Genomic DNA, 27,912 nt, shown 5'->3' on the forward strand with positions numbered 1-27,912 from the left:
TATGTCCGTTATTGTTTTTTTTTTATAAACTTCGTGCAATACAGTGTTTGAGTTTATCACACATTTAGATAAATCATAGTCATTTGTCTAGATATATCTATTCTCAACTACATACTATTCATATTGCCCACATAAATGCTGTCTGAATGCAGTTTAGACAGATTTTTTTTTTTATTTTTTCTGAAATGAAATCAAACAAATTAAAAACATATAGAATCTGGAAGCATCTGGTTATTATTTAGTTTCTTCATTTCATCACGTAGCAGGTGAATCCCAGGTTTCCACCTGGATCTGCAGTCACTTGGAACAGTTTAGCAGAGCGGTGGGAGGGTGGGGGAGTTCACATGTGTTTACATTCTCATCAGCATCAACAGCTCTCACTCAGGAGTCGGCAGTTTTATGGGAAGCACAGTGAAAAGACTCTTTGGGGAAGTTTGGGAGTTTGTCTCTGTGAGGAAACTATTATCAGAGATGTGATAAGGTAAAGAAAAAAACTGACCAGATATGGACTGGCTTTAGGTTCGAGTCTGATGGGAACTCAGCCGACAGGTGTCCATCAATCTGAACCTGCTTTTTCCAAATGCTTGAACTGTGGTCCCAAAAGAACGTATCTATAGAGTTTACAAATATGCATAAATTACAATGTACATGTCGTTTTTCCCCAAGTTTCCTCTTTGTTTAAACCCTTTTATCCCACATAGATGTGTTTTGTTCCGTGACTGAAAATGATTATTTGCATGGGTCCCATTAGGGTATTTTTTTAATGCAAAAAAAAAGATGGATTCTTTGTTGTTGTTTTTTTCTCTCTTTTCAGGAAGCAATCTTTACCTGATTCTGTACATATGTTATTTTGCTTTTTTGTTTTTTTTATCCCCTCCAAAAGAGGTTTCCATTAATGCCCAAGAATAAACATCTTCAACACAATAAAGCTACAAGTACTAACTGCTAACACTGATTAGAATGGAAATAAGACAAACAGAGGCCCATAGAAAACCCAAACCTGCACTAACAATGGAGATTGTTGACTGCCTCAGTTGCTCATATTATTGTTGCATTTCTTTTAGCATCAGTATTTGGAAGACAATTTACAGTATTCACATCTGACTTCTTTTTTATAAAGGAAAACTACATTATGGGAGTTAAAAAAATAAAACAGGCTCTCATTCGCCAACAATTTGTGCACACTCATTCTTTAACACACGGCTACACACAGCTCACTGTCGGCTCTCAGTGGCTCTGCATGGATTCACAGTAAAAGTCATAAAGATCTAAAAAAAAGTTAACGCAGAGAAAAACAACACCATGAAAATCAACATTTCATTCCAAACTAGTGTTTGCAAATACAACTAGCCTGTAATAACACCGAGAATAATCACAACAACAATTTACATGAATGATGCTCTGGTTAAATTAGCGATACTCTTGCACAGAAATTAAGTGAAATGTTTTCATAGTAGCCCAAGGTTAATTGCATTTGCTCATTAACAAAATAAATCATTTCTAGCACATCGAAATATCAAAATAGTTTATTTTGTGAAAGTTCATTGTTGTTGTTATTATCGTTCTGTTATTACTCTTCTTTTTTTGTTCTCAGTGAGATTGAGTGAACTAAATAACAGTGAACAAGGAGGAGAGTTATCTGCTGTCCTATTTTTTTATGTTCCCTCTTTCACTATCCCACCATCTTTCTTCTTACCTCCCTCTACACAGGTGTTGTCTTCCTATTAAGAGTGTTAGAGTTGCTCTCCCTGTCTCCCTTCAGTCTGTCCAGAGTCCCCATCCCTCGTTCCCTGTCTACTGTGGATGACGTGAACGGCGGAGGAGCCACAGAGTTAGCCATTGGTGCGTTGGAGTTGGAAGTGTTAGAAGGGTTATGTGACTTGAGTGAGGGCAGCGTGCCGCTCATCATGACTCCCCCTCCTCCGCCCCCATCTTTCGGGAAGCAGTTGTGGAGCTGGTAGAGTGTGGCCCTGTCCACGGTGCCGTACATGGGCGGCAGACCTGCCAGTTTGGGGTCGCGAGACAGCGTGTAGAGGGAGATGTCTCCTCCAGCCAGGGCCGTGTGCGAACGAGAGTGCGGGTTGGGCAGAGTGGAAACTGAAATGGGCCCCTGGGAGAGCAGCGCAGAGGGAGGCAGGCCGAAGTTCTTCCCTCCACCTCCTCCAACGGGCGAAGGGTCTCGGGAGCGGGACGGGTCGGTGGAGCGTGACGAGGAGCGTGAGCGACGGCGGAAGCGGTAGCTGGGCAGGCGCAACATGGCGTGCGTTGTGCTTTTAAAGATGTCGGTGCGAGAGCGGCAGCGGAGCTCTTTGTTTTTCTCGATGTAGATGTTGACAGCCAGTACCCCAACCATCTCGGCCATGATGAAGGATAATCCTCCAAAGTAAAAGGACCATCCATAGGAATACTGCCATTTTTTGTCTTCATCTTTCTTAGGCGAAATGTCTCCTAGTGCAGCCGAAATGTAGACGATCACACCAATTATGTTACTCAGACCTGTAAGGGCAAAAACAATGTTCTAATTGTAAAAAAAATATCTCAATTAGCGATTACAATTAAATGTTAAAGAAAAAGCCTGAAAAGTATTCATAAAGTGGATACGTTTATAAAATACTATAAAATATCTCAAGCAGTGATTACAATTAAATGTTAAAGAAAATGCATGAAAAGCATTCCTAATGTGTAGGCGAGCATCACTTGAAATACATTGTTTATCTTCAAACATCAGGTTACAGGGGTCACAAGTTCACCAGGGAAACCTAGGTATCTCTCTTTCCAGCTCATAATAAAGGATTCCAACGTGTTTCCAGTTGTGTCTCCACTGGGTCCAGGTTTAATACTGGTGTCATCCCAGTTCAGCATGCCTAGAAAGACTCCAAAGAGAGGCATCAGGTCCTTCTTGATCAAATGCCTGAACCATTTGAAAAGATTCTCTAAAGAAACACCAAGGATGAAGAATTTTCTCAGATTTTCCAGCCTCTTCTTCCTGGATTTCATTCTTTCCTCATAGGTGAGGGTTTGAGTATGCATTGCAATTGAGAACCTTGCTTTTAGTCTTAGTTCTTTGTTCCTCATACCAAAAACACTCCAGTGCACACTGAAGACTGTGGCCTTAAAGGCGACAACCATCTGAAAAAAGCCAAGATGAGACCCTGAGATCCCAAACCAGAAACAATCCTTTCTAGGACTGATTCATAAGATCACGTCCATGAACAACACAAACTCAATTGGCAACAAGGGGAAGTTGTGGAGGAGTTCAAACCATTTTGGGAACAATGGTCATAAGATTTTGAGACCTGGCCTAAAGGAAGCTAGAAGTATGATCCCTTGACAGGTGGAACAGACTCTCTGGTCGCCTTTCTTAAAAATCAGGACCGCCTTCTTTATAGGTGCTGTTACACTCTTCCATGGGACACTGAAGAGGCGAGTCAGCCATGACAGCCTCAAATTACTAAATTCTTCAGCATCTCATGATGAATCTCGTCCTTCCGTTGTGCCCTTCAAACAGGGAGCATATTAAACACCTCAATGCCTTCAACCATTATTATGGAGTTACTGTCACCCAAATCCTGTGACTCCGCCTCCTCCATGAAGGACATGGTGACTAAATTGCAATCCTTAAAGTGTTCCCTCCAACACTTGGGTCAGCAGTTCTCCCCTAAACTGCACAGGGCCCACAGTGATTCCTGCTGATGCTTTCTGAAGGTTGAAAAGTATTTTTAGAGCTTCCTTGAGACCAACCAGTTCAATTATGTCATTTTCCATGTCTTCTAAATGTCTTTTTGCTTTTGAAACTTGAGATAGCTTCTGGCCACCCGAATCTGTCACGTGTTTCAGGAATCTCTAAAGAAACCAAGCCCTGACGGTCTCCTTTCAAAGTACTTAATTTTTCAGATAACATCTTAGAACTACTCAGATGAATTTACACACACATGTACATATCACAAGTATGTAAACATTTCCTACAAGGCATCTATGCAATATTCATCTATTACCTGCAGCTACAAACAGGATTCCTGCCCCAAGGATGATGTTCCTTTTGCTTTTATAGAAACGACTAGCAGCAATGCAAACCCCACCCATCAGCAGCAGGATGGCACTAAGGATTGGGAAGATGTTGGAAGCCCTGACTACTCCTGAAAAAGAAAAGAGGGATAACAGTGAGCAACTAGCAAGATGAATATGACAATTAAACATAAATAAATGTAAAGCCTTTATACTCCTCAAAATGTGTCAGGGTTAAAGAAACAAGGGTAATGTTTTGGCTTGTTCTTCAGGCTGACTTTGCCAATGTTGCTGGCGATTAATTAATTAGTTAAGAAACTGTTATGTTTATGATAACATCCTTTTTTATTGGTTATAGATCACACAATGTATAATTTATAACCAGTTACTGTTATTTTATGTTTCAAAGTTTAGAGTATTGTCCAATATCAGTGGTAAAAATGTTGATTTATTTGACTTCACTGGACATGCGTGCCCAAAGAAAGAAGTTGATTTAAATTACCCAATTTTAGTAAATACATCTATTCTTAAAGGTTACTACGAAAAATTAGGAAGACCCTTAAAAAATCATGTGCCACAATAGAAAAATTAAAAATGACTTAAATAATATTTTACTGTTAGAGATGACACAGTTTGCTTGATTCTACACGCGCATTTGAATTAAAATGTTCCCATGTGGCTTCAAATCTTTCTTTAGGTTTGCTAACCAAAAACACAAACACACTCCCCCACACACATTAACACTCCTCTCTCATCTAGGACAACTAGGCCACTGGAGAGAAAATGCCACCTAAATGCCAGCAAAATGCCTCTGCAACATTGTAAACAGAGCACAGGCTTTATGCATGCACAGGCTCACATGTAGCATATCACAGAGCAGAAAGACATCACTGCAGGGCACTGAGTGCGAACTAGGGCACCCCAGCTCCCTGGCCTTTCTACATACTGTCATATGTTTGTTTGTGTGTTTCTTTGGGACAATGTCGTCAGAGGAAAAAGCTATTTGAACCCCAATTTCTACACTTTCTGCACTACTATCTGTCTCATCATTCCGATCATACACTAAAGATTTTGTGAAAACCATCTAATGACTGAAAATGGTCACGTTCGTAGCTTGACTCTGACAGGTAGCCTAAGCTGCTTTCATACTGTTATTTATCTTGCATTGCATGAAGGTAACACATAAATCTGAGCATGGATAAATGAAGGGGAATTTCTGAAATATCATCTCCTGCCATGTTTTCAAAGTATGTGCTCCTTTTAATGTGTTCTCATTTTTAATACAGCATGTAGTCTAAGTCCAAAGTGGTGAAATGCCATTTTCTGTGATGTCGTCATGAAGTTTACACATTTTTTTTATAATAAAAGATCAAAGTTTCATTAGTGGCTGGAAATGAAAGTAGTAGTCTATGAGATGTCACAAAATAGTGACATCTCACAAAATAGTCTATTTAGTAGTCTATGAGTGCCTCCAAGTGGTCAGATCATTACTAACCAACATAATTAGACAGTAAAGAGTACAATAACTTTCACATTCAGTTTCAACCATTAAGCATCTCGAGGTGAGTAAACCATGCAGATTAGCATAACATGAGACAAAGTAATAGTCTTGATGGGTCAGTACAGGGATATTTGAGTCATGATTACACCACTTCTGTCACAGTGGTGAACATTTCCAGTCTACATATGAGCTATAATAAGAATGTGATGTAAGTATTTGACATATATAAAGAATCTCCTGGTTCATCTAGTCCAGGGGTGGGCAATCCTGGTCCTCGAGGGCCGGTGTCCTGCAACTCTTAGATGTCTCCCTGGTCCAACACACCTGAATCCAACAGCTGAATCACCTCCTAAGTTCAGTCAAGTTCTCCAGAGTCCTGCTAATGACCTCATTATTTGACTCAGGTGTGTTGAAGTAGAGACGCATCTAAAAGTTGCAGGAGACCGGCCCTCCAGGCCTGGAGTTGCCCACCCCTGATTCTAGTCTGTGTGCGTTTTCCAATCTCTAAATCCACCAAAACAGCAACACTCTTTAGTTGGATGTTGTTAGTAAGGGAAGAAGACTCAAACTGAGAGTTCAGTGTCAATGAGGAAATATAAGTGGGAAAACACACAGAAGTAAAAAGTCATTTTTGAGGATATGCAAAAACATGCCTGGGATTCATTTTGGTTGTGAGAAACTGAGAGAGGACAGAAAAGAACCACCTTGATTTTTAATGAATTATTGTACACAGCAATTGCAAAATTGTGTTTTTTTGACATCAGCAGAATATCAAAAAAGTTTTGCGCATATTTGTAATGGAAACACAGCTAGAGTAGTTCTGATTTATTTTTTTGACCTGGACTCTTTTGTAAATAAATACACACAGAGTGTTGAAGTAATGCAAGCCAGGCTTTGTGTACTAGTTATAAATGTGAGATGCTAAAGATAATTAAAAGTGTCCCCGGCAAAATCATTTTGTTATCGTTTTCTAACAGTAAAACCCTGATTTACGGTTACTTATCCTGTTCTGATTCATGAGCATTGACTTACGTAGGACATACTCTGCTCCATCATGGTCAAAGTCTGCATCCTCTGGGAAATGATTAATCTGAGAACACACTCCTCTCTTCACTCCTGGGAAATAAGAGAAGAAAAAGGGTGACCTGAGTCAACAAAACGCCCAAACCCGTAACTACAGTTTTAACGATAGAAAACATCAGCAATCCTGGAGAACAGGATCTAAATGACATGAAAACAGTGGTATCTTAATTTTTTTTAATTTTCATCTCAACTCTCCACAGAATAGCAAACTTCAACATATTGGGGGAAATCCCAAGCACTACTGGAACTGCTTCTGGAAGCAAAAGGTGTTAGTGAAAACACAGAGATTCATTTCTACACATATGGAGACACACAGCCAGACAGATAACTACCCTCATCTTGCATGTAGACAGACAGACGGACGCATGATGATGAGAGCGAGGACAAAACTGTTGCTGATAGATGGATTGTGAAACAGATGAAGTGTTGGAATGAAGAGACACAGACGGAGGGAGACGGAAAGATGTGAGATGAGCTGATTTCTGTCTCATAGATCTTTTATTTCCTCTGGTTAGTCTGAAAAAAAAAAAAATAAAAAACAGATGTAGGTACAAAGGAGTGGGAGGTCAGTTAGGTCACATTCTTGGATTTGGCCATAATAGCTTCAAGGCAACGATAAGCTGGACATACAGCAACTTACATATGTCTCTCACCACTTTTCATATTTCCTCAACTTATGAGCACAAAATTCAGTGTCTTACTGATTTGTTCAATGCAAGTGATTGTCTACTGTTGCTATATGACGCAATCTGATGGGTTTCCTCAAATAGGAATGTATATATGATTGGATAGAAATTACTTTTTTTGTAACATGCTTTGAGATGGCAAGTTGTGAATTGGCGCCATGTAAATAAACTGAACTGAATTTGTGTACTTGTAATTCTCATGGCCACATTAATCTGCAAATAAGATTGAGCAGAGCAGTATGTCTCCATCCACAGCATAATACTGCTGCCCACCCACAGACATAAATCTTTTAGAGCCAGCCTGTCCCGCACTTCCACCACAGCTACACCTCACTGCATCACTGCGCGACCACTGAGCATCTGTCTCTGATGAATACTCCACATACATCAAGGATACATGACCTCCAAGCTGTGCCAAAACACTGTCAGCTTTACTGCACCACAATGTGAGCAAAAGGACTGAATGGAAGTTACGGAGAGGGAAACGGGGGAAAGCAGTGAAAGATGAAATGTAATGTTTAGAGAGTGAGACAAAGCATGAAGAAGGAGGAAACTGGGAGAGTGGGGTAATGAAAGAAGAGGGTGGGGGTTGCACTGCAGCAAAGCTGCAAGGGCTTGAGCTTATCTGTAATTGGCTGCTTTGCTATCAGGAAGCTTAGCAATGAGGACAAATTAGCTTTATACAATGACCAAGCTAGGAATGGGTTGGAGATGCTTTAAAAAGAGAGCCAAGAGATTTTATAAGGGACCAGAAAGGCTTCCACCTCAATGTGGATGTGAGGAAAGGCACAGATCACTCAGCTCACACACCCCTTAGACTGTGGCTCCTTCACTGCTAACTCCATCCCAGCGTTCAGTGTTGAGCTCTAGCCAGGCAGTCAAATGTATAATGAATTAGCAGCTTGTGCTGCTGTAACAAACTGAAGATGGAGAGATGGATGCTGCCAGATTTTGTATCAACTGCCTCTTTCAAATCTGAAATCGATGAGAGGGCAGAGGCTTTTGTTTCAAAACAAGACTGAAATAAAGGCGACCTGAATCAATGACAAGGAGTAATGAATTATTTTGAGAGGAGGTTATGCTTCAGTGTCATGTAATTAGAAAGCAATTATGCAAAAAATTGTTTTCTTGTTACTCTGGCACCATGTAACAAACACAACTGAAAATTCTATTCTATAATAATACCACTATCTCCTAAGATGCTTCTATGACATCCAGTTAATTGTAAAAGGAGTTCTAATCCCTTTGCGCTGAAACAAAGGACACTACAGGATGTTAAAAATACTTTTCAACATGAAATTGTATATATCTCAGAAAACTGTGAGGTTTCTAGAAGTTACTCAAAGGTTTAGAGATTTTTTGGGGGGAATATGTGTTTGAAGCATTTTGGGGGATAAACTTAAAAATCCTTTATTAATCCTTTCTAAATTGATGTTAGATTTTTAAAAATGCAATATCAGACAAAAAATAATTTAAGTAAAAAAAAAAAAATTTTAAATGATTATATCATTTGTCAATCGAGACAACTTGGTCTCTTGTGAAAAAGCAATTGTCCACCAACCTAAAAATTCTTTGGATAATCTGAAAAATGAAAAAAAATCACAAAAAAGCAAAAACAGAGGAAATCTGCAAATGGGCAAATCGTGTTTAATGGTCGAATAGTAGTTATCTTTAGAGTTTAAGATAATAGTTCACTTTATTCGTTCTAATTTATTTAAAGACAACAGAAGCTCATCATTTTTCTAGAGGTCTGATTATAGGATTGCAGGTAAAGTCCTCCTAAATAAAATATCTGTAGTTATGTTGTATCTCACAGTAATACCTGTTTCTTAATAATCAACTTTCTAGTATTTTCAACACTAATTTTGCTTCAGATGTTTGAATATGAACGGTCAGATTGGATCCATTTAGACAGACGGCTTGTGGAAGAAGAATTGTAATTTTTTTTTCAGTCCCTAGAGATCCTAAAGGCAAAAGTTTTACTTCGATTTACATAAAGTTCTAATTTGAAACCATGTACCTATATTTATTCCTGAACAGCCAAATTTTAACCAAACGTCAGATCGCACCTTTTGACATAAATCTTTTCCCATACCTTCCAGGCAGCATATTCTCCACAGCCCCGAGTGGGTGAGTGCCCCAGGGTCCTTCTTGTCCTTGTTGTGGGGATCATCCTGCGTGATGTTGGCTGTGCTGTTGCAGATGAGGGCACGGGAATACAGCCAGTAGTCCGTCCCTATGGCCACCGTCATCAGGCCGAAGGCAGCGAATGCCCCCACGGTGGTGAGGAGGATCTGGATCCCCTTCTCACACACCATGCCTTTAGGAGAAGTGGAAAGTGAGGGAGGGGATAGAAAGAGTGGACATTAAAAGACGCAGCCCGGGAACAGACAAGCATTTGTTGTGCAGGAGAGGATTTACAGTCATAGACACTGTGAAGTTAAGCTGAAAAAGCAGCGGGTGAGGTGATAAGCGGGAGGCTGATATGAGAAGTGAGATGATGAGACAAGCAACGACAAGAGGTGGAGGCAGGTGTGGGAGGTGTGTGAGTGGCCCTCATGATGTGTCCTTGGAGGAGAGTTTAATGACTCTGCTGACTCTGCTTAACAAGACTGAATTGATGTGGAGCAGAGAAGATCACACTCCCTCCCAAGCTCTGTCTGCTACATATTCATGAGCAGGACTCTGTTCTCAACCTCACAATCAGCAGAACTGGAGATGAATGTATAAACACATGCACACCAGATTACACGTGATCACCTTGTACCAGTCAATATTAGAAGCTGGTGTGCTTTTAACAAACCAACTTCTTTGCATGCACTTGCACAGACAGCACCCCATAACCTGGTTACTGCATGCCGTACTGCCCTGTGCAAGTGTGCTTTGTAAAGTTGCTCACTATTATACTGGAGCCACGTCTTACTGATAAACCTTTTTTTACTGCATGCAGATAAAAACCTGTGAGGAAAAAGACTGGTCCCTACCTGACGGCGAGTTTCTATCCTTCGACTCAATTTTGAAATCTTTTTTTTCCTCGTCAGTGAAGAACTTGCTGCCCCCTCGATCCGGACAGCATCCATCGACTGTTTTCACCTGCTCCCCTCGCTCCTTCTTGAGCTTGTTTTTCCTCTTGTGCCTCTCTCACTTTTACCCCAGTCTCTCTTTTTTCCTTTATTCTTCCTTTCCTGGAGAAAGTGAAGCTTGTGGGGGTTGTGGACAGCTACCCCACTCTGTCCGTCCTCCGTTAGCAGAAAATTTGCAATAGAAAACCCATGGTCACCGCACCTCCTGTCTGTTGCTGCAAAAGAAAGAGAACAAAAATATGAAGTTATTACTAATTATTTAAAATGTTAAGTTGTATTTATAATCTACTAGATCTACATGAAGTAATGATATAATTATCAATAAATAATTTACTGGCATAGATCATTCCCTAGTGCAATGACAGGAATAATAAAAGCATCCGCCTAACATATTTTTTTAAAAACTGTGTTAATTAAATACCATTTGTTGACCTGCAAATTGAGTTTTTGATAACAGAAATTAAGAAACTCCATTTGTGTTGCATTGATGTGAACTGCTTATCAGGTGATAATTAAAAATTACGATGTTGTTGTCTATCAAGCCTACTGTTAGAAACCAGTCATTACGTAACCACTTTTCTGTTTTATTACCACGTCAGACTTGCTTTGTCCTGACTCTGTTTTAATTTAGCTTCATATATAAGCTGATAGGGTCAATTAACAAAACCAGAAGCTGCAATCTCAGAGAAATTGTGAGCTACAATTGACCCAGAAGAACTTCAGCAGTTTTTAGTACCTTCGTTTGAGTTTTGGTGTCTGTAGTAATGATGGTATTACCACATGGTGGTTCAGCATTGTTGTTGAATCCCACAAACCGCACGGTTGCAAATTTTGACAAAAATAAAGTTAGGAATCTGGGTTTAAAAATGATCCTCAGTAGTCTAGTAAGGAACCAAAAAATGTGGCAACATGTTGTAAATGTTACACTCTTTTTCCCAATATAGATCCAATGTATTTAAGGGGAGTGCCTCATAACTGACAGACTTTTCACAAAGTTTTCAGTCGGCCAACAAGTTTTTCTATCGGTCAAAACACATCCACCATAAATAGCATGACGGCATCAAAGCTGTAGCCATCTTACAGAAAGGTAAACTTCTGGTGGTATTTGCCCCAAATTGTGCTTTTTCTAGTTTCAGATCCTCTCTGTGGGTTATTTCAAACACTTGAACACACCACTTTGCACAAGATGACTGAGCTGTGACCACATTGCAATCTTGAGCATAGTGTCCTCAGCAAAACCTAGTGTGTCCTCTCAGGTGCTCTTTTCCCTTCACTGCTGACTGAATTCCTGTGATTACCACAGAGAGATGTGATATAGGACGAAACACCAATAAAACATTCTCTCAGTGCATGCAAAAGCTACGCGTTTGCAATATTTTGGACCACTGGGAGAAGTGCTTTAACCTTAAACTTAGTCACAAAATTATTTTCCGGCTTCCAGCTTTTCTGTGAAACCATATTTGCATCCTGCTAAAGAGGGCAATTATAGCAAGGGCACTGTGACAGGCTAAAGTGAGAGTGACTTTAGAGCATGTGCACAGCATCTAGTCTGAAAAGGGAGAGAGGACCAACCCGACGTTGTTACCATAGCAACCGTGAATTCCAAAGTTGGGATCAGCAGAGAGCAAAAGATGGGAAACGAGATGGGCCGACGAGAGACGCAGAAAGGGAAAGGCAGAGAGGAGAGATGGAAATAAAACATAAAAGGGGATATTTCCAGTTACAGTTATTGACTCTGAAATCTAGCCAGACAAACCAGTAGAGAGGTCCACTGCCACTGCAGCCCAGATGCTACCAAAAGCACACACAAAAATATATTTAATTTACAATTAAGTGACCTCAGTTGAAAAAAACAAACATTCATCCTTATTTTTTTCTTAATAGATCCAGATAAGGGATCCAAGTAAGCAGAACAGAGCATTCTACGAACACCATTTAGCAGACATAATGCAGTTCAGTTGAGTCTTTGAATATTTAACGATGCAATATGGCACCGTGATCAAAATAGGTTACATCCTGTTTGCATTGTAAGACCCAAAGCAGAGATCTGCCTCAGAGACAGAAGGAGAGCCGGAGTGATTTTTTTAAATGTGTATGTGTGTGCAGCCTTATCCTCTTCAGAGCATCCAAGGATGGGTCTAGTCCAATCTTATTGAATCCCGGTAATGTTTCCCTCCGCTCCCAATGTTAGACAGTTAGCCTCATATCTCTACATTCAGGCTCCTCATTATGTAAACTGTCTAAGGACACCACTGCAGTGTGGCTTATTTGTTACACATGGCATGTTTAAGCTATGACACAGAAGCTATTTTGTGTCATACAAACATACTGAATTTTCATAAGGAATAAATAAATAAATTCATCACACTCCAATCACCAATGTTATAATGTGCACAAGTGTGTGTGTGTGGCTCTGGTATTTAACAAATGACCTCAAGGATAACCTACTATGTTATTCCCCAAGGCAAAGCCTCCCCTGAGTAGTAGATTATAATTGTCACTTAATTATCTGTAAATTGCATTTCTCTCTCATAATTAAGGAAAGAGGGGGATGACAGGGAACGTTGGGAACAAGACCAAGGGAGAAACAAGGCAAAAGTAAATGAGTGAATAAGTGAAAGGTTGTCAAATTCCAGCATGCTTTGTGTACAAGGCAAGTAGAAGGGCATTGTGCACATTGGGTACTTAGGGCAGGAAATATGCATATTTTATGACACTATAGACCTAAAATCAAAGCTTACATTGATCATCAACCACTATGTGCAGTTCAGAGGTATGTATGCTTCTTCCAAGCTGGTTGGACTTTTATTGAAAGGAAATTCAAACAAGATGGCGACCTTATTGCAGAAGTACATACCCCATCCTGATGAAGCACAACTGTGAATTTCACACCCCTGACACTTTTGCACATGCACTATTCAGACCAGGATCACATCAAAAGCAACACAAGTTGACATTCTAAGAGGACTTGATGTTCAACAAAAGCTAGTACATTTCATTTCCCAATTTTAAACCTGTTTTTACATGCTGCAGGTTTTTACAGCAGCTTTAACATTTTAATATTTGTATGCTTTATTCGTAGAACACCTACATAGAGCAAAGAAATCATTAAATTCCTGTCTGTGTTTTTTAAAATCATTTTTATACCCAAATACAATCCCTTGTTATAGTACACTTTTATGACAACAATAAAAGCCAACCCTAACAGGCTTTTATGACAGCCAGTTAGTTTTGAAAATCAAAACTAACTGGCTACTGTTAGACAAAGTCCATTATGTCTAATGTCAAATATGAAAAATGAAATCCTGAAATGTCCCCAATGCTCCACCAAATTGTCTGCATAGTAGGAATAAACAATTTATTTGCATGTCTCGGTAGTTAACATAACTATGTGGGAATGATGCAAGGTACATAGAAATGCAGGTCAAGATGTTGATTTCAACCTTTACTGGTTATAAGAGTAGATATAAATATCGTCAGAGAGCAGAACTACGATCCAAAACGTTTTTGGATATTTTGTTGAATTACACATAAATAGTCCAATTTATTCCCTGGTGAAAGTTCTTCTCAGGCTAATGGCTAATGTTGACCCTTTGAATGCACTTGTTAACTTTTTTAATTAAATTTTCAGCTTGATTTAATAAGCCAGTATGTTATGTTTTGAAGAAGGACAGTATAAGTTTGTATGTTTTGTATAACAAATAGTCCGTACTACAATGATAGCCTTCAAAGTGAGGTTGTTTATAATAAGTCTGCATCACCCAGAGCAGCACAGGCCAGCCAGAGGCCTATTAGTTGCAGCAGGACAACTGCAGCACCAAACACAGCAGCCAAGCCAGTGGCCGCAGAGCCCATTACAAAGCAGGTGTTCACCTGTCAGAAAACCTCAGATATAATCACATCTACCTGCATGACTCATTCCCAGCACGACAGAATACTTTTGTTTTTGTAGAAGCCCACCCAATATGTTGTAGCTATAATATCGTAGCCATAAATCACAGAGCAGATTTGAGTCTTGTAGCAGCTGCTCCATTAGCTATTCATTGCATAAATCAACCACCAAACTGCTTGTTGAATAAATGATGACAGCTGCAATAAGTTTTCCACACGTGGAAGGCCCTGGTCTTGTGTGAGAATCAGCATAACAAAGTGCCATCCCACTGACTAATACTAGCAAGGTTGAAGAAACAGGTCTTGTGTTGAAATATTAAAAGTCACATTTACAGCTGGTGGAAATGGCAAAGGGTTTTACTGATTCCTTAATTGAAAAGAAAAAAAAATGCTCTAGGCCTACTTAAGATGAAAGTTTCTAAAAATAAAAACAGTGCATTCTATTCTGAGACGGCAGCAGAGGGAGCATTTGCAAAAACACACAAACATCCAAGTCATTCTGAGCAGAAATTATTTCTGTTCTCTTGTTGCACACCTGAGCTCACTGCTGAAATGCTGTATTAATATCATTGGAACGCCCGTATCTATGTCAGCAGAAACGACGCACATGTGCAGGTGCACAGAACACGATCCACAAGCAAGGAAATCTTTGGCATGTAAGCACACACACAGGCTTAAGCCCCCACAACTGTCAAAATGATAAAGAAATCCTAAAATAGGTCATTTTTAAAAGCAGCTTCAAAGAACAGCAGAGGAGCCATTAAGCCAGAGTGAAAAGTCCACTAAGGTCCTCAGACTGCATGTAACCCAGGGTTTCCAGTCTTAGCAGATCTGCCAGAGAAAGTAACACCTTGGTGTAAAAGGTTCCAAAAATAAAGTGTGTCAGAATAACCTTATGCTTATGAACCCACAAACCTCTGCTTTAAAAACAGACATATTAGCAATCATGCATACATAGTACCTTCACTATTTTGCTTTCTGCTGCAAGATGACCCATTAAATGGGAAGATTTTATACAGAAGGAAAAATGTGAAAATGTTACATCCTCTGCAGCAGTGTCCAGTGTTGTTTTTTATTTGTTTGAAAACAATAAATTTGCTTATTATGATTTTGTCAATTTTACCTGCTCTTCAAACTACAACAAAAAAAACAATAGAAAAAATAGAATATAAAAATACAAGTAATAAATAATAATTGTAGATCTGAAATTAAAAGAGTCATGCACGTTTGCCTTAAAAGGAACATGTGAACAATGAAAATCCAAAATTCAGTGTCTCAAAAGATTAGAATATTAGATAAGATGATAAAAAATTTAACAGAAATGTCAGGCTTTTGAAAAGGATGTTCATGTCTATGTGCTCTATTGAGCATGAATTCCTGCATCAATGCAGTGTGGCACGGAAACAATCAGCCTGTGGTTCTGCTGAGATGTAATGGAAGCCCAGGTTACTTCAGGTAATCTGTAATGTTGGGTCTGGAGTCTCTCATCTTCCTTTTGACCGCAGATCAGAGGTTCTCAAAAGGATTTAAGTCAACCAAGCAGAGTATCATAACTGTCAATGAAGCAGCTTTTAGTATATTTGATTAAGTCCTGCTAGGAAATTAAATGAGCATCTCTGTAAGTTTTGACACCAGATGCAGGCATGAAGTGCTCTTAATTTTCCTGATAGGAGGCATTGCTGACTGAGTACTTCAGAAAACACAATGGATCAACACCACCATATACTAGCAAAAGTCATCACTAACTGTGGGAACTTCACACTGGACTTCAAACAATATTGATGTTATGGTTTTCTACTCTTCCTCCAGACTCTGGGATTTTGACTTACAAATGAAATGCAAACTTTGCTCTCATCTGAAAAGAGGACTGTGGAAAAGTCCAGGTTTTTTTTTATCCTTTCCACAGGTGAGACTGTTCTTAAATTGTCTCTGGTTCAGGAGTGACTTGACAAGAGGAATGCAACATCTGTAGGATTCCTCTCTGAGTAATGGCTCTTGATGTGCTGACTACAGCTTCAGTTCTGCTAGTGAAGCTTCCCCAAATATTTGAGTAGCTTTTGCTTTTGCTTGACAATCCTCTTAAGAATGTGATTATTCTTTTTGCTTGTGAAACTTTTTTTCTTCCACTAAACTTTCCATGACGATGCTTGGATACAGCAATCTGAGTACAAACAACTTCTTCAGCAATTATATTTTGTGGCTTACCCTCCTTGGGGAGGGAATATTCTGGAAATCTATCAAGAGTCCCCATGACTGTGTGCTCCATATATTGTCAATTTATGAGCGTTTTTAAATGCTTTATTGCAAGCCATAATCATCAAAATTAAAATAAACATTGCACTCATATTGTCTGAAATGAGTGAGAAACATTTAAAATGGTTTCATGATGTTTTAGATTTATCTTTTTGAAACAGATATACAAAGTCCAAAATATTTTAGACTGATGACTCTGCTTCCTTTTATACAACTTCATTGTTGAGCAACACCCACTGGATTTGTATTACTATTTCCTTCATTTTGATTATAGGATTAAAAAACAAGTAATGTTTTAAATTAAAACGAATGCTTTGTGTTGTGCCAAAAACAATTTTCATTTTTAGAAGAAGTTAATTTGTCAGCATCTTTTATGAAAACCCTCCCCTCAGCAGAAATGTGACACAAAAATGTTAAAACATCCATCTGGACAAACCGCCTGCGTCCGTGCGCTACATGTTCCATTTTTTAATATTTATCAAAATGTATACAAAATTATTCTAAAGGCCACAAATGACACAGGCCACATTTTAGACACCCATTAATTAGTAATTCTAAACAATATTACAGTAAGCACAGCAAAGGCAGATAGTTGATCATTTTCCTTTTACTCAAAGAGTTTGCATCTGCCTGCTGTGCAAGAGCCGCATGATTCACATCACCAACAGAAACAACTCAATCTCAACCTGGATAAAACCTTAAACAAGACATCAACAAAACATTTTAAAACCATGCAATGTTGATTAAAAACATGACAACAGTCTACATTTCTTTTAGCTCCTTATTTGATCGCTCAGTGTTGAAGAGGGAATGACGAAATATTTATGATGAGGAAGAAAACAGGACCCTAAAAGGTGGACTTCAAAACTTCTAACAAAATGTAATGTATTTATATGAATTATGCAAGAAACATAACGGGGGATTAAATGCATACAAACTCACGTGCAAGTGTTTAACTGCTCTAATGTGAAGACGTCCTCTTTAGTTCTCCAGTATCAGCACTGTGGTGTAATTATGCTCCTAACTGAGTAGGCTGTTTTCTTCAATAGCTTTGTAAGGTTGTTAGCTTTATGAGAATACCCAGAATCCTGGGAAATATTGGCTGAAAGCTAAAATGCTTACTAGATATTAAGAAATGAGAAGTACCCTCAAAGTAACTTAGCACAATAAGATGATACTCAAGAAACCTGACATGAAGACATGAAGAATATTATCCTTTCAAATCCAATAAAAAGACTAATTTGTACAAAATGTACAAAAAAAGTTTACAAATCTCACACATTTAATTTATCCCAACAATATATTTTTTTATCATTTACAAGTCAAAAATGTGAATTCTCTTACCTTTATTCCAAACCATCACTATTAGGTCTTTTCAAAGAATACATGTCAAAAGCTTTGCTGCATATGGACTCCTTTATATAAATTGAAAATATTTCACTACAAGAAAAATACAGCGAATAGCTAAGTGTGTAGCTTGTACATTACTAAACTAATGGTGAAAATATGGGTGCAGCCAGATGCCATGAGGTTTCGATCAAGGCCTTGAAAGCAATACTGAACAAAATCCGATGATATGGGTTTCTGAATTCACTCTATCCAAATTGTGGTTCATAACCAGCCATCAGGGCAAAGGCCTGATCAGAGATTCCCAGACCTCCCGTCCACGTCTACCTGTTGTAGCTCACTGCAGAGACTCGGGGGGGAGGGGGGGGAGGGGGGAGGGGGGTTCCCACTCCATCTGTGAGATGTCATCTCTCCAGACTCTCATGGGTCTGCCTTCAGGCTTCTTCATGATGACCTCAATTGGAAGGCCTCCAGAAGGAATATTTAGCACTTTAACTGGTTGCTTTCATTGCATAACTCCTTGAATTATCCACAAAGCTTTTAGTTTTTGACAAGACTTGTCATGTTTTGAAAACTGGTTTCTACTCAAGTTAAAGGTTTAGGATTCTTTTGAAGTCCACCATAGGGTTTAGACAACTGTATGTTTGTACCAACAAATACTGTATGTTCCCCTTGTCCAAAAACATAGGCTCATTAGTTTGATTCGGTGTTGTAAAGTTAGTGATTTTGTAGTTGTATTTAGCGAGTATTCAAATCACTTTATTGACCTCTGATTAAAAAAGAAAGTGACAAATCTAGCAAGCTTTTCTACATCCTTTCACCAGTACTGCTCATAATAACGAAGCACTAATAGTCTATCAAGCTGATGAAAGGTTGTTAATTACTCAAGCTCTGCGTTGGGAGAGAAAACTTTGGTGACTGACATTTTCTCTGATGTCTTATTAAAGGATCTTGGAAAGGAACAGTCTGACAGAAAATGTATTCATTTTGAAACTGAAACTTTTTAAAACCTTGTATACTTTTGACCAGCCCATTTCTACATCCTAAACCATTAAAGGTTAATATAGAGTAATACTTCAAAGTACAATTACTTTTTTCTGTTCACACTATTTATCCACTTCCATGTTGCTTTTTACACCAAAATTCTCTATTTGGCACTCTCATGTTTAAATTGTCACTATTTCTAATTAATCTGTCCACAGCTGGAATGGCACCACAGTATTTATGGCATGTTTACTTAATAAAAAACCCTACAATTCTTGCTGGAGAAACACTGTTATATTACTATCAAAATATGTTCATTGTGGAAGCATATGACATCACAGTTCTTCCAATCATGAATATATTACAGTATTAACATGTGCTCATATTCAATAAGTTAAAATATTAATTCCTTTGAAGCCATTTGTCAAATTAAGATAACTATTTGAAAATAACATTTAAGCTGATATTAAAAATACTTCTCATTAAACCCACATTTCCTATTTTTATGGGTCTGATATAATATTATAATCTTAAATTATGAGTTTTATCAACTTTGAGTAAATGAAATATCATAGTTAATTCATTTTACTAAAAGATATCAAAACTACGCAACCAGAGGCTGTGTCATCTGTTGGCTGTGATTTTTCAGTTTGAACTGGAAAGTATTTCTTGGACTTGTACTTTACTTACATTTGGAGTTCACATTTTTATTCCACTAAACTCTGAAGTCTGCACAGCTTTTGAAAACCCTGGAGTGTTATTTTTCATTTATGCCTACAGAGACATTTAAAATGTAGATATTTTCTCAGTCCATGGGATGACAAGGAGAAACAACTCATAAATTTGGACTGGTGCCAAATTCAGATCCAGTATCCAATCACACAGAGTATTAGCATACATGAAAAAACAAACACTAACCATTGTTTATATTATATTTTTAGCACTAACTTTCCACACCATGGCAATTCTGTCACAGTCAGAGAATCACAGACAAATCGATCGGTAACTCAAATCAACAGGCCGACCAGTTGGAAGGTCAAAATTCTGATATTTTCTTTATTGAATGCATCATATTAAGAGCCAAAGCTTCACACTGACAGCAAGACTCTTAAAAATGCTTCTGGGGGAAGAAGTCTCACTGGTAGCTTTTTCTAATGCCAGTGAGATGTTTGAAATGAAGCACAAGTAAGAAAGAGGGTCATTAATCACACATGGGTTTGTTGTAAATTTATATTTTCTGCTAAATGTCGAGGCATGTCTGCTGTTCATTTGAATGTAAAGAGAGCAAGACTTTCTGCTGACAACAGGAAGGCCAAATGATTTAAAGCATAGATTCTCCGTTTTGTTCTTTTAAGCTTTTGTCTAATGAAATATGATTAATTTGGAAATGATATGTTGAAGATATTCTACAGCTTGTAGAATCTACACAAAGAGACTGCTGCACTACCAAAGACAAGCTAATCTGTTACATAAGATTAGCTTTGTTTTAAAATAACGGTAAAGCCTCTTTAAAAGCAACTGTTCTCATTATTATGTCATCTCTCCTCCTGACATAAATAATAAATGATGGCTCACAGCAGAGAAACTAGAATAAAAAAAATTGAATGCCCTCCTAATTTCTATCAGTATTATAAGACCTAAACAAAAATCAGGATTATGAAGTTGACCAAAAAAATGCACAATTGCTAAAGAAAATGTTATCTTTAATCCCTTTAATAAAGAAAAAAATCCACAGCAATAGACTGGAAACATTTGAACATGCCACCATTATCTGCTACAGTGCTATCAGAAATAAAGTAATTATTAATTTAAAACTGTATGATAATTTTACCCTTTGGACCATAAACAATTATAATTTCTAGTATCACATAAAGAACAACAATTTCACCTCTTCATTATTTAGCTAAGTCAGCTGACGAGCACAACTGGAAACAAATCCTACAGTGTTGTTACTGCTGCTCATTTAATAATTGCAAGCTGTAGCTTAGAGTTGCAGGCTTCAGCTATGTTACTGTATTCACACTTTTTGCAGAATAACACTACTTACATATACAGATATGCTCTACTTTCTATCACCAGACTGGGTCTCCTGTAACATTACTGCATTTGCAATCATCTTAATGTTTTGTCTACAGCACTCTGTTGGTGAAAAAGGACCTGGACCACAATAAGGACAGTCTATCATCACAAGGCTATGAAGCAGAAAGTCCTAAGTCATGTAAAATTGCAACTCAGAGTCATTTTCCTAACAATATGATAATTTTAATAAAGTCTGAATGCAGAGTCTTTCTACTTGGTTGTAGGAGGCTGTGCTTTTTCAGTCACACTAACTTTGAGTACATTACTATAGAGGTCTTTTCCACTGAGACTGAAGTCAATTAGAAAACTTTAATAACAAACTTTCTCACTGGAACTTTTAACAATTTTGTTCTTTTTTCCCCCATGATTTGGATTTCCTTAGTCTAATTACTTAAATGTAGCCAAAACAGTGTTTAGATGATAAGTATTGGCTTAAGTTGCAGGATTTGAAACTGATGGCAGTGTTTTGGATTGCTTAATTTATTTGGGATCCTAGAAGCCTATTTAATTGAAACACACAATGTTGTTACACAGCACTGTAAGGCTTTTCTCCTGAGTCTCCGCTTGACTAAAGAGAGGGAGAGTGGAACAACTCTGAAACCTCAGACTACCATGAAAATTGCAACAAAGGCATTGATCCTCTGAACAATAGCTACATGACAGATCTGATGATGGCTGCAGAATTGTTTCCCTGCAGAGGGGAACAGAGAGTAAGAAACAGACCTGGCCACCCAAGCAGCTATCATATGTGAGCAAAACAGCTCAGAAAAGCAAATAAAAACACCCAGAGAGATTATTTCAGGTCACTGGGAACCACTTGAGTATTAGATGATTATGATTTGGCAATCAGTAAAACAAAAACCTAACCCTGAGTGGGCTTCGCATCACTACTGTCTGCAGTGAGTCACCTCACTGTGTAAGCAGCAGATCTCAGAGCCAACTAGGAGGTTTCAGTGTAATCTAGCATCCACAGAGATGATCATCAAAACCTCACAGATCACACCTCGCACACACGGCGCAGAAAAAGTTTAACACACGGCAGGTGGAAGAGCTGAGGGGGCGACCAGCAGACAATAGACCAACTGTCTCTAAAGAAGGAATTGCACATTTTAAAAGAAAAAACAGCAGGAAGTCAGTGGGAAGAAGATGAGGCAACAAACTATCATAACTCAGCAGATAGAATGGGTCTGTATTCTGATCCATAGCTTCAGCAATTCACATGGTGATGTATGCTTAGAACAATGTAGGGTACTGCATTGCATCTTATCATCTGTGTGAATGAACATAATAATAAAAAATGCTCTTTGCATGGGAACAGTTGAAGAGGGCAGAAAGGTCTGAATCTTGAACAGTAACTGAACATTTACGTTGATGTTTAAATTATTAGCAGTAATATGAACTGTCTTTATAATAAGTATATCAACAGGAGGACAGAAGTAGGAAGGTAGATAACTTCCTACTTAGCTTAAAATAGTTATGCTTTCCATTCCTAAGGGTTAAAGTTTCTAATGAAGAGAAAGTAATAAATTCTCCCCCATCTACCACTTGTTGCTGCTCACTGCTAGTCAGCAGACTTATAAATGGTATACTCTTCTTTCTCATTTAAACAATAGATAAGCTGGTCAGTTTTTAAATATTCATGGTCAGTTTATAAAACTGACGTCAGCAGGTTTCAAGCGGCGTGTTTCAAGTGATGTAAATAATGCCTAACAGGACTTCACAGAGTTCCAGCTCCAGCCAAGTTTTGTTTCCATGCTGACTGTACCCACAGACAGACACAATAACACCCAGTCCAAGTGTAAGCACCAAATACACATCAGACAGGAGAAACTGCAATGAGGGCAAGAAAGGGAGAAGAAGAACAAAAAGACTATGTTTTACAGTACAGTGTGGGAAATCTGCTTTGTTCTCCACCTGGATAATTTATCTCCCTGAGATCACAAAGGACACCAAACCGATTCTTGCTTTTAAGTTTTGTTTTCTTCTTCTTCTTCTTCTGTTCTGAGCAGACACTGTTCAAAACAGAGCATTAGTGCCCTCCTATGAGCCTGTAGTTAAAACTGTTCATATCTGAGTGATAGGCTGTGGTTCAACGTAGCCAAAGTATAAACAGCAGAGCAGTGCTGCTGAGGTCCAAGCAGCTCATGCTTACAGACAGGGACAGGTCTGAAAGAAAATGTAAAAAATGGCCAATATTCTGTGCAGTTAAACACATTATTTTCACTTAAGTCTCTGTGTATAAATTAAAATAACAATAAGTAAATGCAACATGAAAATTTTAGATGCAATAGTTGTAATGGTTTCTTTTGCATTTTAAACAAACGCAATATCATAATCTCAATTTTGTGCACGTACGCATATGAAAAAGAAGTGAAAGTATTTTTGATCAACATTAGAATACTGGGAGAATCTCATGGGGGCCCATACCTAGTTTCCAGACATTCTGAAATGACTTAAAGTCTGATACATGTGTGAAAAATTAAATGTTTGTCAAACTCATCTACATCAAGAAGGTGGATCAGCATTAAACTGCAGGAGGGGGAACTGCTGGACATTCAGGCTGCATTTGTAGCTGTTCCTGAAACTGCAGCACTTTGCAGACAGATCACCATAAGTACATGAGACAACTGCAGACTTCAGAGTATTTGTTTGCCTCTGTGTAGAAAGGTTGCAGTCAGAGTGAAGATGGCATTAATTTGCACAGAAACTCCCGTCTGCTGCAGCAAACATTCTGGTTGCTTTATGACTTTTCCTTCCACTTTTTGCTTCATGTAATCAGCTGCATAGGCAGCATGTGAACACTGACAGCAGTCTGGTGGGAACATGAATTTTCAGGATCCATCAGCACGATGTGTTTCATGGGTTCAACATGGAGCTGTACATTTGGCCCTTCTCTGCACTGCACTGATGGGAGCTCAGCAGCAGGAGTGCAGACCGGTGATTAAACGAAACACCTTTACGAGTTTGGAGCTACAGCGCTGCCAGCGTGGACAGCTCAGTTATAGTGATGCGGACTGCGGTGCATTTATTAGCAGAGAAAGGCACGCACACACACGCACACACACATCACCATGCATGCAGAGGCTACACGGTGGAAAATGGACGCCAGCGTCAAGCCACAGAGCAGACAAGAGAGACAAATCACACATTTTGTCCAGTCATCCATTGGTTGACCTATTTCTGCAAATTCAACAGATATTTCAGCCTCACACCTGCCGTGCAAATGCAGAATGGGAGAGTGGGAGCGGGAGGAAGAAGGGGCGCGGGGGGGTTCATCCAAGCAAGCAGTTACAGGGGTCGAATATGCATAAAAGACGTTGTAATAGCTAATTATACACCCGGGCAAATAAGATGGGAACATTTATCAACAGCGTCTAATTAGAGCGATGGCAGAAGTGTGAGAATTACTATCATTATTTGTCGCTGCAGATCCCACACTGTAGCACTGTTAATAGGTGAGTGAAACGGATTAATGTTGCATGTAAATTGCACTGGGTGAACTGGTGAACCGAAACACTGCAAAGTCAAAAACACAACGCTGCCACAGTGGGATTATTGAAAGAAACGTGCAGATCTCTTACCTTCAGTTCCTTTTTATATATAAACATATATATATAAATTCACAGCGTCCTTGCACTCCCCCAAGAGATGGAGACTGAGGGGGGAAGAAGAAGACAAGGGGGGTGGACTGTTGAGAGGATAAATAATCGCGGCAATAAATAAATAAATAAAAATGTTTTTAAAGGGATTGCAGCAAGAAATGATAGAAATAAGAAGAAGCAACCAAGGGAGGTTTGCAGCAATTCAAATTAGTCTGATGGAAAAGGGTTGAACATGCATTACAAAAAAAAGGCTAATACAGGACACGTCACTGAGCACGGATTTGTCTGCCGTGGATGTGGCCGCTGCGTGTGTGTGTACTCGGAGAGAATGCGTCTCCCCCGCCCCTTGGGTTGGTTGGATGAGCGCTCGCTTGCCTCCCTGACCGCCATGAAGTTAGCTTCCGACTTGAAACTTGACTAGTGTCGTTCTGCTGCATTTGAACTACTTTGGACTTTTTAATCATTTTATCCACTTTGTTACGAAATCTAAAATACTCCCAGCAGTCAAATCTCCACCGATTTGATTGTGTAATCTCTGAGGTTATCGAATATTCATTGCATATTTGATAAAACACATCTTATTTTTGAAACCTTAATGTATTGTGGAAAAACAAAAACTTTTTTCCCTCTTGTCAATATCATAATTGCTTTTCTAAGAGTTTTGTAAATTAGATAAAGATGTCACACTAACAAATTGTGTTTTTTGATTTTACTGATTATAAATAAAACCACAATTCTCTCCCTGTAATATTACATAAGACTAACAAAATAGTTTTTTAATACAGAAATTTTGGCCTTCTATGAAATATGTCCATGCACGCTTGAGTACAGTATCTCTTAAAAGTAAGTGCACCCTTCACATTTATTGTATCTGTTATTTGGACAACACTAAAGACATATTTAATGCATAAAGTAAAGCTTGTATGACAGAATACATCTGCAGTCCTCTCAAAATAACTTTCAGAGGACTCCCTACTTCTAGGGCATAAAGTAGCTTGATACTTCCAGAAAGACCTAAACCTTACTGAGCATCTCTGGTGCATCCTCAAATAGAAGGTGGAGGAGAGCAAGGTCTTGAACATTCACCAGTCCTGTGATGCCATCATGGAGAAGAAGCAGAGGGCTCCACTGGCAACCAGAGAGGCTCTGCTGAACTCCAGGCCAAGAGTGTTAAGGCAGTGCTACAAAAATAACGGCGGCCACTGTCACACAAAATATTGACACTTTAGGCTCAATTTTGAGGTACAGTACAGACCAAAAGTTTGGACACACCTTTCTAATTCAATGGGTTTTCTTTATTTTCATGACTATTAATAAGGCAAGAAATCCCACTTTTTAACCTGACAGGGCAACACCTATGAAGTGAAAACCATTTCAGGTGACGACCTCTTGAAGCTCATCAAGAAAATGCAGAGTGTGTGCAAAGCAGTGATCACAGCAAAAGGTTGCTACTTTGAAGAAACTAGAATATAAGGGGTATTTTCTGTTGTTTTACACTTTTTTGTTTAGTGCATATTTCCACATGTGTTATTCATAGTTTTGATGCCTTCAGTGTGAATCTACAATGTCAATAGTCATGAAAATAAAGGAAACTCACTGAATTAAAAGGTGTGTCCAAACGTTTGGTCTGTACTGTATATGTATTTTTGTTTCCAGCGGTCAAGACATTAATAACTGTGTTGAGGTATCTTGAGGGGACAATAGAGTTATACTGTTACACAGATAAATTGTATCAAAGTGTTATATCTCCACTGTTGTTCCATAAAAGGATATAGTGAAATATATATATTTTAAAGGATTTTGTTTTGGCTTAAGCAGCCTTTATTTGAAAGTAGATAGACAGGCTAGTGGGTAATGAGATAGGAGGAAGACATGCAGCAAAGGTCATCAGGACTCGAACTTGTGACATCCGCGTGGAAGACTAAGGCCTCCACACATGGGTTGTGTTTTACCAAAGTGCCACCACAGCACCCACAATGAAATATTTACAAAAATGTGACGGGTGTTCTCACATTTGTGAGAAACTGTAATTTGCTCAAATTTGTTCATCAGTGCAGCGCTGCATGATGTAATCCACCTGTGGTTCTGATGAGGAGTTAATGAAGCTGTGTACATACTTAACTCCTCAAGCATTGTGAGGGTTCATAAAACCTGAAATTACCAGGGTTTTGTGTTGCATTTTTAAAGCGTCTTATTAATCAAATTCCCCCTGACTGAATAGCATGCTTAAGGGGCCGCTTTTTGGATTATCTGTAATAATGAAGGGTCTCTGAGGCGCTTAAAGCAGAGATTATGGCCCTGAAACTTTCACTTGTTTGGCAGTTTTGCTCAGTCTCATTCTTGTTGTTGAACAATGCTTTTTGATCAAAACGGAGCCAAATTAGCCCTACAGAGCTTTAGATGTATTTGCACTTTTGTGACCTCCACGTTGAGTCGCTGGTTTGCTCCTGGAGTGATTTAGTTAGTCCAACCACTTCCGGGTTTCTATTCCATATTTTCTCTATTTGTAGATACTGTCTTTTTTTATTTATTTGGTTGTTTTATTTAACTTTTATTTAAACAGGTTTTCCCATGGAGATACAAGAGCTTATTTAAAAGAGAGACCTGTTTTGAAATAAAAATGTACATCTGATTCTCAAACCCTTTGAAATGGCTTTGTAAGACTTTCCAAAATGACATTTCAATGACTTTTTGTCTCATTTGTTATTGAATTTCTTTAGGTCAGAGCATGATGTGTTGCTCCTTGAGATCTTTTACGAATCTGTAAGAGGCAGGGCTTGCTGTGCCTCTACTCTATTGTATGCATTTCTGAATTGAGTTAACTTATCAAGGTTATTCTAATAATAAGTCATCTTTACAGATGACTTTACAGTCATCTGTAAAGTCATTTACAGATGACTTTGTAATCTGTAAATTAATTCTGTCAATATTTGACCTGCTACTGACAATGTAGTTTTTAAGTTAGACTGTACAAGCCAGGTGGTCTTAATCCACAACTCAACAAACAAAAAGAAAATTTAAAATCGTTCTGTTTCAAGTTTTCACAGACGGAATAAAAGTTTTACAGGGTTCAAGCCGCAGTTTGAGACCGAGTCGTTAAATTCAGCGGAATAGCCCTTTAATCGAGTTGCGCATCGCAAGCTATATTTCGGACGCCAGCTTCTGCTGGTGTCTTCCTGCCTGTCTGCTCCTCTATTTCATCCACATCACACCAGACGCATGCAGGCAACTTGTCGCACTCAGCCTAAAAAATGCTAAATAAAGCAAAAACAAATAATATCCCTCATTATTGTCAAGTTCCTTGTGAGGTTATGACACAGGATAATAACTCCAACAGTCTGCGGAGATCACGACGCGGGTTTAAACCCCCTCATTTTACCTCCTCTCTGCTGTACTGT

The 27,912-nt window shown here is 38.7% G+C and overlaps 1 protein-coding gene across 1 annotated transcript; it reads right to left on the bottom strand.

Moving 5' to 3' along the window:
* cacng8b (calcium channel, voltage-dependent, gamma subunit 8b) lies at positions 1 to 24,827 on the bottom strand. Its single transcript, XM_028013553.1, has 6 exons — positions 24,494 to 24,827; positions 10,260 to 10,573; positions 9,371 to 9,595; positions 6,539 to 6,622; positions 3,996 to 4,136; positions 1 to 2,496 (listed from the first exon to the last, which is right to left on the bottom strand). The coding sequence occupies exons 3-6, from the start codon at positions 9,591 to 9,593 to the stop codon at positions 1,703 to 1,705; spliced, it is 1,242 nt and encodes a 413-aa protein (XP_027869354.1). The 5' UTR covers positions 9,594 to 9,595; positions 10,260 to 10,573; positions 24,494 to 24,827; the 3' UTR covers positions 1 to 1,702.
* Between the last annotated feature and the right edge of the window lie 3,085 nt (positions 24,828 to 27,912).

This window comes from Xiphophorus couchianus, chromosome 3, assembly GCF_001444195.1.
Source record: "Xiphophorus couchianus chromosome 3, X_couchianus-1.0, whole genome shotgun sequence".
Classification (NCBI taxonomy): Eukaryota; Metazoa; Chordata; class Actinopteri; order Cyprinodontiformes; family Poeciliidae; genus Xiphophorus; species Xiphophorus couchianus.